Source organism: Squalius cephalus (assembly GCF_949319135.1).
Source record: "Squalius cephalus genome assembly, chromosome: 14".
NCBI classification, from domain to species: domain Eukaryota; kingdom Metazoa; phylum Chordata; class Actinopteri; order Cypriniformes; family Leuciscidae; genus Squalius; species Squalius cephalus.
Window position 1 is genome coordinate 19900543 of NC_137135.1, and position 13222 is coordinate 19913764.

The 13222-nt window shown below is 35.6% G+C and overlaps 2 protein-coding genes across 10 annotated transcripts in view; one reads left to right on the forward strand and one right to left on the reverse strand.

Annotated features, from left to right (window-relative positions):
- Positions 1-977: 977 nt before the first annotated feature.
- Positions 978-4745, forward strand: cd40lg (CD40 ligand). Its single transcript, XM_079893155.1, has 5 exons — positions 978-1238; positions 2428-2574; positions 2721-2742; positions 3008-3082; positions 3233-4745. The coding sequence occupies exons 1-5, from the start codon at positions 1062-1064 to the stop codon at positions 3616-3618; spliced, it is 807 nt and encodes a 268-aa protein (XP_079749281.1). The 5' UTR covers positions 978-1061; the 3' UTR covers positions 3619-4745.
- Positions 4746-5065: 320 nt separating this feature from the next.
- Positions 5066-13222, reverse strand: part of arhgef6 (Rac/Cdc42 guanine nucleotide exchange factor (GEF) 6) — a 29819-nt gene continuing 21662 nt past the window's right edge. For 2 of the 9 annotated variants that reach the window (XM_079893146.1, XM_079893152.1), the window contains exons 15-23: positions 12752-12867; positions 12476-12655; positions 12365-12394; positions 12018-12038; positions 9175-9268; positions 8886-8972; positions 8646-8781; positions 7787-7841; positions 5066-7694 (exon numbers count right to left, since the gene is read on the reverse strand). In XM_079893146.1, the coding sequence (XP_079749272.1) occupies positions 7572-7694; positions 7787-7841; positions 8646-8781; positions 8886-8972; positions 9175-9268; positions 12018-12038; positions 12365-12394; positions 12476-12655; positions 12752-12867 (842 nt within the window). In that variant the 3' untranslated portion in view covers positions 5066-7571. The remainder of the gene's footprint in view (positions 7695-7786; positions 7842-8645; positions 8782-8885; positions 8973-9174; positions 9269-12017; positions 12039-12364; positions 12395-12475; positions 12656-12751; positions 12868-13222) is intronic. The other 7 variants (XM_079893151.1, XM_079893154.1, XM_079893149.1 and 4 more) reach the window with 5 other exon arrangements.

The following is a 13222-nucleotide window of genomic DNA, read 5'->3' on the forward strand; positions in this document are numbered from 1 at the left end:
GAAGGTGGTCGCTTCTAAAGGCAAAAACAAAGAACATGTCTTTCATGTATTTTACTCACTTTTATAGATGTGGTAAACTAGAATTTTATTGACCTTGATCATCAATGAACGAAACGATGGCTCCCAAATAACAGGTTTCAGTATGTCTCTCCTGTGTTTGTATTCACAGCTTTGCAGACTCTGCATCTGTTCTTCACTGTGGTCAGATATTTTTTAAATAGGTGTTGTGTGAATATACACAACATGTGACTTTATTTCCTGTGGTTTGGACAAACAGAAAGGTTAGGTCCCCAAAATAACATTGCAGTTGACATTAAAGATGAGAAGTATTTGATACTTTCAAATGTTAGTGGCTTGTGTTCATAGTTAATGTGTTGCACTACACCTACACAAAAAGAGCAGAGCTTTTTTTTTTTTGCAGAGATGCCATAGAAAAAACATTTTTAGTTTCCCAAAGAACCTTTCAGTGAACGGTTCTTAAAAGAAAGATTTGTTAAATAATCTAAAAGGACCTTTCTCCAGTATAAATAACCCTTTTGTGCAAATGAAAAGATTCCATGGATTTTACAGGTTCTTCATGGAACCATCAATGCCAATCGATTAAAAACCTTTTTATGTAGATACTGTGATGCACTTAAGAAGAACTGGCTCCATACATGCACTAAAAATACCTCTGTTGTTTAAAATCAGTCAGTTAAAAGTAAATGCAAACTGGTTGGTGAAGCTTTATATTTGTATATAGTGCAATGGCATTCATACATTGTGTCATCCACAAGTTAATATACATTTCTTTAAAACCATTTCTTTAGAAATATTTAATGACAAAAATCTGTTAGGCCAAAGACAGAATGTTGAATCTGCAAAGAAAATCTGTGGCCTCATGGAATCCATGCCTTGCTTATTTACGCAAAATTGCGTATAGTCTCAGCCCATCAGAAAAGGTGACATCTATCAGGAAGTCGCATTCAAATGAGCTCAATTGCATTCAGAGCAGCTCTTCAGAACTGCATGGGTGCCACTGGAGTACACGTCTCTTCTCGTCAACTCGTCCTCTCTTCATCATGATAAACACCTTTCACAGTAGCTACAATCCCCCACCGGTGCCTCCACGGGCAAGGTACAGCAAACCCCAGCCAGTGGGAAATACACCTTTGGTCAAGATTTTGTCATTGATGCTACTGATGTTAATGATGCTGACCTTCGGAGGCTTCCTGTACCTGTTCACGAAACTCAACATGGTAAGAGGTGCCCTTCTTTCTGTGACTTGTATTTATTCCCAGGTAAAATGGTAGGGAGAAACTAATTAAATGTTGTGAAATGTAAGGGCATGTTCATGTGATATTATATATATCTATACATGGATTCCACGAGGCCACAGATTTTTTTTTTTTGCTCAAAGGTCATTGTCTTTGCAGATTCAACATTCTGTCTTTGGCCTAACAGATTTGTGTCAATAATTATTTCTAAAGAAATGGTTTTAAATAAATGTATATATATATATATATATATTTTTTTTTTTGTCAATAAATATATCTAAAGAAATGGTTTTATTTTATATATATATATATATATATATATATATATATATATACATATATATATATATATATATATATATATATATATTTTTTTTTTAAGCTAATTTATTTTAGAGACAGTTAACAATGTGTGCATTTTGAAATGTTAGCTCATTCAATCAAAAGACAAATGGATAAGAAAATTGTCAGAATGGTACTAAACAGATTTACAAAAATATATTATGAAGCCTGTAATGATGTGCTAATTATTTACGACCATGAGAGAAACACGGAGGTGAACTCTTGATTATTTTCTCTCAGAATAAACAGAAACAGACTGAAAAGACTAAAAGGCCTGTTCTCAATGGTCTATTTCCTGGGTTGTGTGGTTTGATGAGCAAGGCAGCATGCTGTGCATCAAAGAAACAAATGCAACAAAAACCAACATTTTGGTGTCGAGAGGAAGCTATTATGCAATCTCATTGTATGAGTTATATGCCAAAGGAGTGACTCAATAACAATTCACATGATTATAACCAAATATAAGCATTAGCAATTATCAAACAACAACAGAATTAAATTGATTAGAAACTCCAAGTAAAAAAGTAAAGATATATTGCTTTCAATCACCAATAATTGATGCATTTTTAACTGCTTGTGGCATAAATTATCATTTGTGCTGTGCAAAATTACATTTGATAATGATCCGGATGATAGCAGATAATTTAGACAATTTAACTATTTACCTGACATCTAATTCCTTTAAAAAAACATTCTCTCAACCCCCTGAAAATCATTGTCTTATTCACACAGTGGTTTTAATGTGCTTTAACACACTGTGATGTTTTTTTTTGGTAAAACTTCTTTAAGCATTAAGGGAAACAAATGGTTTGTCTTTTTCCTTCATCAGCTGCAGTCCAATGGGAGTAATCATGAATTCAATAATGAAGCCATGATGAACCAGCTGATAAATGACTGTGTGAAAGACAAATCGGGAGAAGACTCAGTGGAAGAATGTAGAAAACTGCTAGAAATGTATAAAGGGGTCATAGAAAAGGTATACATTTACGTCATATGTTTAAGTCATGCTTTCGATAATCCGAGATGTACATGTGAATCATTAAGCATAAAAGTAATAACACGAAAATATTAAGTGTCATTACTTTGTATGTATCAATAATATACTTTTTCTTCATCCCAAAGGTTTCACAAGGAAATAATAAAGGTAAGTAGCATTATAAACAGTATCTATAAAATACTGCACAATGGGTTTTTAAATACTGATTTTTTTTCTGTTGCCATTTGGGTTAGCATGGTTTTCTGTATGTTGGTGCCTGCACCAAAAAAAAAAAAAGAGAAAAAAATATTTTTCACTACATAAAAAGGTTTGCTTCTAATATTTAGCAAGCAATTTTGTGTCATTCTAATTTTGATATGCTATTTTTATGTAATTCTTGAGACCTTACTGTTGTTGTGTAATTATTCTGCAGTGTCTAGATTAACTGGAGGGCCGAATGGGTCGAATGGACCGGCTGCACACATGGTTCTTTTGACCGAACATAAAGGTGAATATAAGAACACACATTACCTTTTCAGTCTATTATACAATATGTTCAAGACTCATTTAGTTGCTATTAAACCAAAACATTAACTAAGGGTTTAAGACAAGCGAACGTGTGATGATAATGGAATTTTACTTCTTTTAACACCAACAGACAAGAGTTCAGAGTCCGTGAGGTCAAAAAACCTTCTTTGGGATCTAGAACATTCAATGTTACAGGAGGTACAGCTCAGCAGCAAAAGGGACAAGTTGATCATTCAAAAACCTGGAATCTATTTCATCTATTCCCAAGTCACCTTCTCCAAACAACCTAAAAGTGCATTAAAGCAAGCCATATGGATCACAGAACCCAATAAACAGGAAGACAAGGAGCTACTCAAGGCTTTTTGCAGCTTGACCGACAGCAGCACAGCAATGTGCACAGCCTCCCTGGGGGGGGTGTTCCAACTACAGAAAGACCAAAAGCTATATGTTACAGTAACAAACATATCCTTGGTGAACAGGGACTCCTGCAGCTTTGGATTATTCAAATTACGGTAAAGAACACTCTGGAACTGAACCGGTCAAGGGGAAGATGGATGATACGAGACAGTGAGGGAATTGACTGGATCAATGCTCTATATTTAAATGGATAATTATACAGTGATGCACAGAGATCACGGCAGGGTGCACCTCTTCTCATTGACGTCAAACCACAATCCAAGTTCAGGACACACATGGAAATCACATAAATTTTTCTGAATATGGGAAAATCCTGGAATTTCCTTACAGCTATATTGTTCATTGCAAATACAATTCGATAAGAATACCATGAATGTTTTCAAACCACTAGTGGCAGTGTTTGTATGAAATATTTATTGCTTATACAGTTTCACTTTTTACTATTTACTCCTCTTTATTTTTATAAACTATTGACTTATTAATAAAGATATTTATTTAGGTATACGTTTGACAAAATTATACTTGATGTTAAATTCTTACCTAAAGTATTCATTTTAAATTTAGGCAACAAACTTTTTTTTTTATTAATCTGTTCCTGCTGACACTACATATTCTAAAAAATATTTGTAGTGAACCATTTTAAACTAATTTTCTTGGGATTTGGAAAATAAATTATATATATGGGTTTCATTCAGTTTATATGTTGTAACTCTGAATAACAAGAAAGCCACAAAGTCCACTACCACACAATTCCCCCAGTAACCCCAGCTAAGATTTTGAATATTATCTTCAATGTTTCCAATAGATAATGAGCTGTGCGAGTGTTTCCTATAGCAGGCATCTATGTCTACAGGTTGAGAGAAGCTCTATTCTCAGATTTTGGAAACTGATGTGTAGGAAGAGGTTGAAGAGAAGGGAGTGCACTAAAGCCTACTAGTTCTGTTTTTACCTTCAATTTGATAACCATGAGCTGACTACTGCTGCGCCTATTTTACAGCATTCCACCCTCCTCCATGGAAACAGTGAGTTTTAGGTGACAAACGTGTGCTCATTTCAGAGCCACGCGGAAGCCTCTGCTAACAGGAAGTTGTCAGCCTACTTCACTCAATCCAGCTTGTACATTTACCGTCCCTATAGCAAAAAAGCCACTACATCACACATACGACACACATAGTCGTCCACATTTCACAAGGCAGAATTTCCTCATGTAAAAAAAAAAAATCAAATATATAGCTTATTAACATGATGTTATTTTTATTAAAACAATTCCTTATTGAAATGACGACAACATTAAAAACACAAGCACTAGAAAAAAAAAATTATATATATATAGATGTATAAGCACTTATATTGCATAGATCAGCTCCGCAAAAAATAAAACTTGTGTTCTGCAGACATGGGCACTTTTAATAGAGGAAACTGACACGGACAACATTCTTCAACCCTCATTTATGATCTCCTGAAAGTGCTATTCATTTTTTTTCCTGACACATTCATGACATTACGAGGACAAAGTGAAGTTCCTTTCATTGATATCAGTAGCCACCTCTAGCAAATAGCAAGTTTCCGCATGGTACTATGCATACTCACATAACCTACTGACCACTTCAATCTGTTCCACATAATACACACATGAATATCACATTTACCACTGCAGATGTCATAACTTTAGACACATTTTAAAACTTCAGGAGTTTCCATAACAACAACAACAATACAATCAGGGTTAACACTTTAAAATAATATTTAAGGCTATGTGTAACACATGGCATGCAAGGTTAATTGCTGGAAAACAAACACGCACACAAACATGAAACAGATTTACACAGTACCACAGTAACATAATTATATTTGTGCACCTTAGAGCACATCTTATTGCCTAATTGGAAGAATATATTATACAGAATACTTCTTCCAAGAGAAAAACTGGCTCTTGAATGAATGCACAGCAATTGTAACCAGTCGCATATTGCATTGAACTGCCACAGCAAAGTTCCGGAGGTGACCGCTAGTGGGTTTAAAAAGAAAAAGAAAAAACTCCCCACCCAAGTTTTGCTCATCTTTACAGCATTTTGTGTGCACTTCTCCACTGCTTAAGACGGAGATCGTCCCTCCAATCCAAAGCGATAGAAATCATTAGTCACGGTTATGATCGGCAATGATTCATTGAAAGGTTTAGCACTCCAAACAGGGTCATTTGTGTAAGTGGCCATGTAACTCATTCATTCGATGTTCAACTTGTTACAGTCAATCTGGCAAAAGTTCAGGAAAAAAAAAAGCTGTACCATGAATGCCACACATGAGGGAGTAGGAATGAGTAACAAATGTATTGCACTGTACCTCCAGTGCACTTGCTGACAGGGAGAGGTTTGCTAGGGGGGAAAATCCATTAAAACTGGGTTCCAACCACATTGGTTTCTCATTCAAATATGAGCCTCCAAGATATGATAAGCGAGGAACAAATATCAGTGCCTAAAGTACCATATGTTTCTAAGTACACTCGGTTTTCGAGTCCTAAAAGGGCCCATAGTATCAAATCCACAAAAATACTTTTTTTTTTTTTGGTTTAAGATATATTATGAAATAGTTTTAAGCCTCTGAAAAAGGAGGTTGAAAATTCTAGTAACACTTTACAATAAGGTCTCATTAGTTGTATTCACTGACATTAAATGACAATACGCAATACATTTGTTACAGTATTTGTCAATCTTTTTTTAACCTTAATAAAAATACAACCGTTTATTGTTTGTTCATAGTGCATTAACTAATGATAACAGATTCAACTTTTGATTTTATGAATGTATTAGTAAATATAAATTAACATTAACTAAGATTACTAAATGCTGTAGAAATATTATTCATTCTTAGTCCATGTCAACAAATGAAACCTTATTGTAAAGTGTAACCAAATTTCCTACTGTATTTTCATCATTAAAAAAGTTGATATGGTTCTTTTTGCCATAGTATCTATATTATATACATATTTATACTGTATGCAAGTATATATGATATACATACATTATATGATGTATTGTAATAGTATAGTATTATAAACTTGACTATTTCTGACAACTATATCCCTGATAGCTTTACACTAGTGATGATTATCAGAAGCACTGTGCACCCATGCTGATGTGAGTGACTGTCTGGGGAACACGTTTGAATGGGAATACACTGAATCTAAACCTACAGTTCAATGACATATTACAGGAATTTAGTTCAAAACCATCAAACTAAAAGGAAAAACCAAACTCATTTCAAGATGGCAAGTAGGGCATCTCATGTCAATCAGGTGAAACCACAAATTTCAATCTAGTTCATAGAAGAACTACTTCAAGCAACCTAGAAGCTACCTCAAGCAACAACCATTTTCACATTATAAAAGCAGAAATAGGACTGAAAAGAGCAATACTTGTGGATACGATGGAGTACTATAATGTTCAACCACAAATATCTTCTCCAGCACCATTAACAGAATATATTCACTTGTGCAATAGCGGCTTGAGTTGGAATGCTGTTTAATGGGCTGAATGTCATTGGATTTCTCTTGTCCATGACCAGTAACAGTCAAAGTGAGGCAGATATTTGTTCAGTTCAAAAACAAGAGATTCCATCATCTTTTCTGTGATGTTTCTTTTTGGAGTGCTTGAATGAACCGGAAGGGCAAAAAAAAAATGGAACAGTTGAGGATTGGAATCCGACAGTTATCTGAAGTTTAACAATCACCTAATACTTCCTAAATAAGCAGTCCACTTGGTTTTCTAGAACAGTTGCAGTTTTGTTCTCAGAAGTCACTTCACAGGAGCGTGAAGCAAACCACCCAGTGATATTCTTCCATATGGCGACAAAAACAGAGTCGATATTCTCATCGGATCTTGTCCTTTTGATGAAAAATGGCTAAAAATCCCCAACATGTTGACTTTCCAAAAGCAATGTTCAGTGTGTAACGTGATGGAAAAACACATAAAAACACAATTGTGAGGACAAACACAGACACAGAAACACATACATGCGCATGGCAAGGGGAAACAGGCGAGCGTCCAGAGTGTTCTTTAGTGACCTCCTTCCTCCCAGGAACAGTCATTCTTTTGCTTGGCCAACTTCTTGACTACACGCTCCAGCTCCTTACGGGACTTCTGTTCCTCTTCCAGACACTGCTTCATCCATTTATTCTCCTACATTTACAAACACACAGCATCAGAATATTACGGCATAACAACAGTTATAGTTCAGGTCAAAATAAGATTACAATAACCGCAAATCTTACCTTTTTTAATTCATGGACTTCATCTTTCAAAGCATAAACCGCATCAACAAGACTTCTGCAAAACAATACGTTAAAAAATATTCTTTGAAATATTTAAAGGAAATCAAAACATTTCAAAGTGGAAATAAAGCACATATATAGTAAGAATCAAAAGTCAAGACCTGAGTAAAGATTGAAAAAATTTGGGTTAAAAGTTTATTCTTTTAAGGCAAGGTATGTGATTTGTTCCAGAATTTGTTTTTGTTATTCTGGTTGAAATTCTCTTCACATTCTGATAGTAATCTCTAAGTTAAGTGGTCTAAATGTATATATATATATATATATATATATATATATATGTATATATATCATCTATGGAAGGCACAGGACTATAAAATGTTCGTCCAATCATTGCATTCGGTCCTAATGCAATGATAAGCTGTCCTACCTGCCTCTCAATGTATGTATTTTCAAACTGTGTAAATTGAACTGACATCACACATCATCCGTGTGTTTCATGCTATACAGAGTTAGGTAGATGTAAGCCACCGAAACAGCAGCCACCTTTTACAGTTCCTCCTGATCTTAAACAATGAGCTTATGCTGTGTTCACACCATAACTATCGTAATTTGGATGGAAGAGAAGGAACCCCGACTGATGTTCATGTGTTTTTGAGGAGGTGTGGCTTTAGAGACGCTCTGAAGGGAGGGTGGGATCTTATGCTTTCAAAGCTAGCTTGCTATTACTAGCCTCTTCAAAAATTGCCAACCCTACCTTTAACCCTCAATTCTGCACTATTTCTAGGTCACTACAAAAATAACAAACAAAATCTAAGTATTTTCTTAAATGGACTTAATACTAATTAGAGAACAAGATCACCTTTGAGTAATTCTGTTATCAGACAACTGAACATACTTCTCCTCTATGATCGTCTGGCCATTGCTTTTGATCTCCTCAATAATGATCTTCTCTTCTTCTGGAAGCAGGACCTGGGGGATGCACTCCTTACGCACAGCTGTGTGAATAAATCAAAGCTTTTAATTAAACTATTAAACTATATTAGCATTATTAAAACATCAGTAGCTTAATTATACAGTACATATGACAGGCAGGTCTAACCTGTGGTGGATTGGTGGAGACTGGCTCCGGTGCAATAGGCCTCAATCACTTTAAGGATCTGGGCATCCTCCTCTAGAGCTACTGTGCCTGTCAGTCACGGAAACAACAATTTCAGAGGGACAAACCACCAATACATTATGTATTTCTATTTGTTTGTACATGCTAAAAGATAAGTTGGCAAAGCTGCTTGTGAGATTTCAAAACCTTTAATTCTACCACTACGGGGACCATTTTTGTGACATTAGATAGGGAACTAAATGATTTTTACTTATCATTTTAATATACCTACTTTTTCTAATCAGCAACTCATCATCTGATTGTTTTCTCTCCGTTTTTCTCTTTGGGAGGAACTTCTTGATTGGTCTGGGGCTTTTACTAGAGTCCTGAGGAAACAGTCTGGTGTTAATGAAGTAACAGCATCTGCTGAGCTCTGAATAAAACCACTAAAACTGCAGCTAGCAGAGCTTAATTTGTTTTCAAATCCAGAGCGAGGATGCTAAGAAATTAGACCAATAAATGGTAGCTTACATAAGTTATGACGTCATTCAGAATAATTTAAGAGCAAATTATCAGGGACTCATGAATAAAAATAATTTGCAGTAGAACGACCCTTGTCTGTTTGTGATCTAATTATTTTAGTCTGTCATTTGATGACTTTGTTACAGCAGTGTCACTGGGCTGCCGCCACCTATTTCTCAAATGCTAACACCTCGGAGTGAGTCATCTAAATGAAGTTATTTTAACCAACTTCATTAAATTGTCTGAAGGACAATTCATTTAAAGACTAAGCTTTTTTGTCTGCCAATGTTATGATGACAGCTTCATCAACACGTTCCTAAAATCAATATTTTTCTGAGGGTTTAACTTTAAAACTTTGTCACTGACAACCATTCAGTTTAGTCAGAGCTTTAGCAAGAAGCCGTCAAACAGCAGAAGTGTAAAAGTTAGATTGAAAGTTGATTGACTCAAAGACTTTTCTATTAAGAAATATGCACATACAGTATACGCTTGGCATGCTTCACGCTGAATGGCGTTTTCAGTTTGTATGCTTTACTCATACATCAAAGTGAAAGTAAATGGTGGAAATAACTGAAGAGATGCATGCACATGTTCACAGTTTACAGTAATGTTCATTACTGATGAATCAATACCAACAGAAGTGAAAGTGGAAAATATTAGCAAACTGGTATACAATGCATAAACAATGCATTACGGCCCTGAGATATAGAAAAAGGTGACTGAAGTGCTCGGTCTCTCGAATGATTTTCGAAGGATGCTAACCCTAACCTACATAAAATATTAAGAAAAATATTTAGTTTGTAACTAAATGACAACTAGCAGCAAGGCCCGGTTTAGGAAAAGTCATCTACACCCAACAAATTGCCATTATGCAATGCGGTACTTGTTGCTCAGAATACCGGGACATAAAACCAAATCATGCAGCATGATTGGAAAATAATATTCCTTCTTATGTTGACAAGAACAGTGCCCTTAAACCTCACCGTAACTAGGAATTATGAGTCATTTTGCCATTTCTATGAACAACAAAATGGCAGATCCCGTTTCTTTTGAAAATCTAAATTAAGCTTACCATCAACATAAATTCTCTAGGGGTTTCGATCACTCAAGAAATTGCACCAGTCCCTTATTAAGCTGCACTTCACAGGTTTATTGCACAGGTATACAGGTTAATTTCTAAATTCTGCCAATACACTACTGGTTCTTCAGATGTATTATCATCTGTCACTGAGAAAGCTTTACATTGACTTGAATTCTCATATTTGTGGGAAGCAATATGATGTATGAGCTTAGGTCCATATTTTATTACATGTTAAAGTGATGTTTTCTAACCCTTCTGTAACCGTGGCAACAGATAATGTATGCCTAAATCCCCTCGAAATCACTCGAGATAGTCTGCAAGACAATTCACTATCCCGATTGTTTATTTTTTTTCCCTGGAACACTGCTGCAGGTTATTAGACTAGTATCACCAAATATGGAACCAATTTAAATGTGCTGTTATGTTTTTCCAATATGAATCTCTACGCTTTTCTATAAATCTTCAATTAATTAATTTAACAATAAATCTAGTTAGAATCTAAAATGGGAAGATCTTCACATTATACCATAATGTATGTATATATATATATATATATTATATATATATATATATATGGCGCATCTTGCATGTACATTGCATGACGAGGACTCTGACTCAACTGAAGCGTCAAGTACCACCAAAAAGAAAGCATGTTTTTGCAAGTCTGCTACCACACTTGTCGAGAGCAAGAAGTTTGAAATGAGTAAAGTGTTTTTTGCTGAAGAACCAATCTTGCTTTTTGAAACAACTCGACCAGTGTAGGACTGTACCAATGCAGTGGTCTTGAGATGCACATTTTCCAGTTTTTAAATTGACATGGAAACTTAAAAATGTGGCTTTAAAGGCAAGGAAGCAGAAGGAGCAATGGCCAAAGACATATATATATCTAGTGAATGTTTACATAGACCAACAATTAAAAAAGAATAGCATGGAATGGAAATAAAACAAGCAATATATTGACTTCTAAAGGCATTTCAGTATTTTACTTGTCTGCAATAATAATGTAATCTCTGCGAGTGTCTTTTCATTAATTTGATTATTGCATTAAATTAATGCATTTAAATGTGATTTTAAAAATTGACAGCCCTACTTTCCTATATACCGTATGAAACACCTCAACATAAGCCATTTATTCATGCAGGAAAAGGTTTGTTTGAGGTTGTGGGTATATTGATTAAACAAGATGAGCTTTGAAGGTTGAAAGGCAGGATATGTTTCAGTACACATTGTTTTCTGCCTGCCAACATTTTGCCGTTGTATCTGAACTTCCTTCCAACTAATAATTAAATACAACATAGCAAAGATCATAAATGATAAATAAATGCAACTTGAGCAAAGATCATTGCATAGGGAGGAGAAGATACAAGGCAAGCAAAAAGACACCGGAAATGAGTGGCTTGCCACAGAACGAAAGAGAAAAAAAAACAGAAAAGCATGGATACAGCGTGCAACACCAGTGCTAGGCAAGCACACAGACACGACCACACACATGTACACACACAAAAAACACACAGATTCACATCTACTCTTACCTTCAGGATATAAGACATCCTCTAAAGAAGCAGAAAATGGAGAGAGAGAATGAAGATGTGTATGAGAATAAAAGAACAGCCTGATAGGAATATGATGGAAAGATCAGTGAGAGGTGAACATTAATTGTTGCAAAGAAACAGAAGATTTCACATGCATTCATCAGTCGCTAACACCCATTGCACAATCTTGTAGAGATGCAGTGCACATTAGAGAGAAGTTCGAGTGGGCTTTGGGTAGTGTTAGCTAATATCCAGCTCAAAGACCGCTAAACATTCCACTTAAAATCTGAGATAACACCTCCACCGCAACTTGAGGTAAAGAGAATAACGGTGGCTTGCAAACTTACAGTCAGAGTAGTTTTGAATGCATCGGTTTCCTGTTAGGACCACCAAGAATGCACAGAGGTAAATTACGCTCCCACTCAAGATCTCTTATGACTATTTTCCAGACAGCGTACCTCTTTATAGCCTAGCGCAGCGGAGGGCTTGAGGGGTGGCGCTGGTCTCAGGCAGCTTAAGGACCAGGGCTTGGTGACTTTGGGGGGTTCGAGAGGGCCTCGGTTAGCCACAGGGGTACCGAAACCGTGCAAGTGGTGGGAAGAAGTACCAGACATGGTTGGAGGCTTACCATCAACACTCTGTAAAACACAAGAAAATAACGATTCACCTGTAGGAACGCATCATTGGGAATGCGAGAAAACAAAGAGAAAACATTGACAATGGGTTCTTATTACCTTCAACATCGTTCCAACTGGACTTCCTTCCTTGGTGTAAGCATGAAGATGTTCTAACCACTCCAGCTGCTCCTGTGAACTACTACAAAACACCATGGTGCGATCTATTGTCCCCCCTAAAAAACACAACCAAAAAAATCATCAGCCAAAGGGAAGATACAATGAGAACAAGATAAACTGTTTAAACGCGTGCTTCTTTGCATTACATAAGTTTTGTTTGGAAAGTTCCAATTAAAAAATACAAATATACACTACTGTTCAAAAGTCTGGGCTCTGTAAAATGTAATTTTTTTTTTAGTGAAGTCTCTTACGCTGGCTAAATTACAGTAAAACATTAGCATACTATCTTAAAATATTTTAAAATGTAATTTATTTCTGTAAAGCAAAGCTAAATATTCAGCTTCATTATTCCAGTCTTCAGTGTCACATGATCCTTCAGAAATCATTCTAATATACTGATTTGCTGATTTG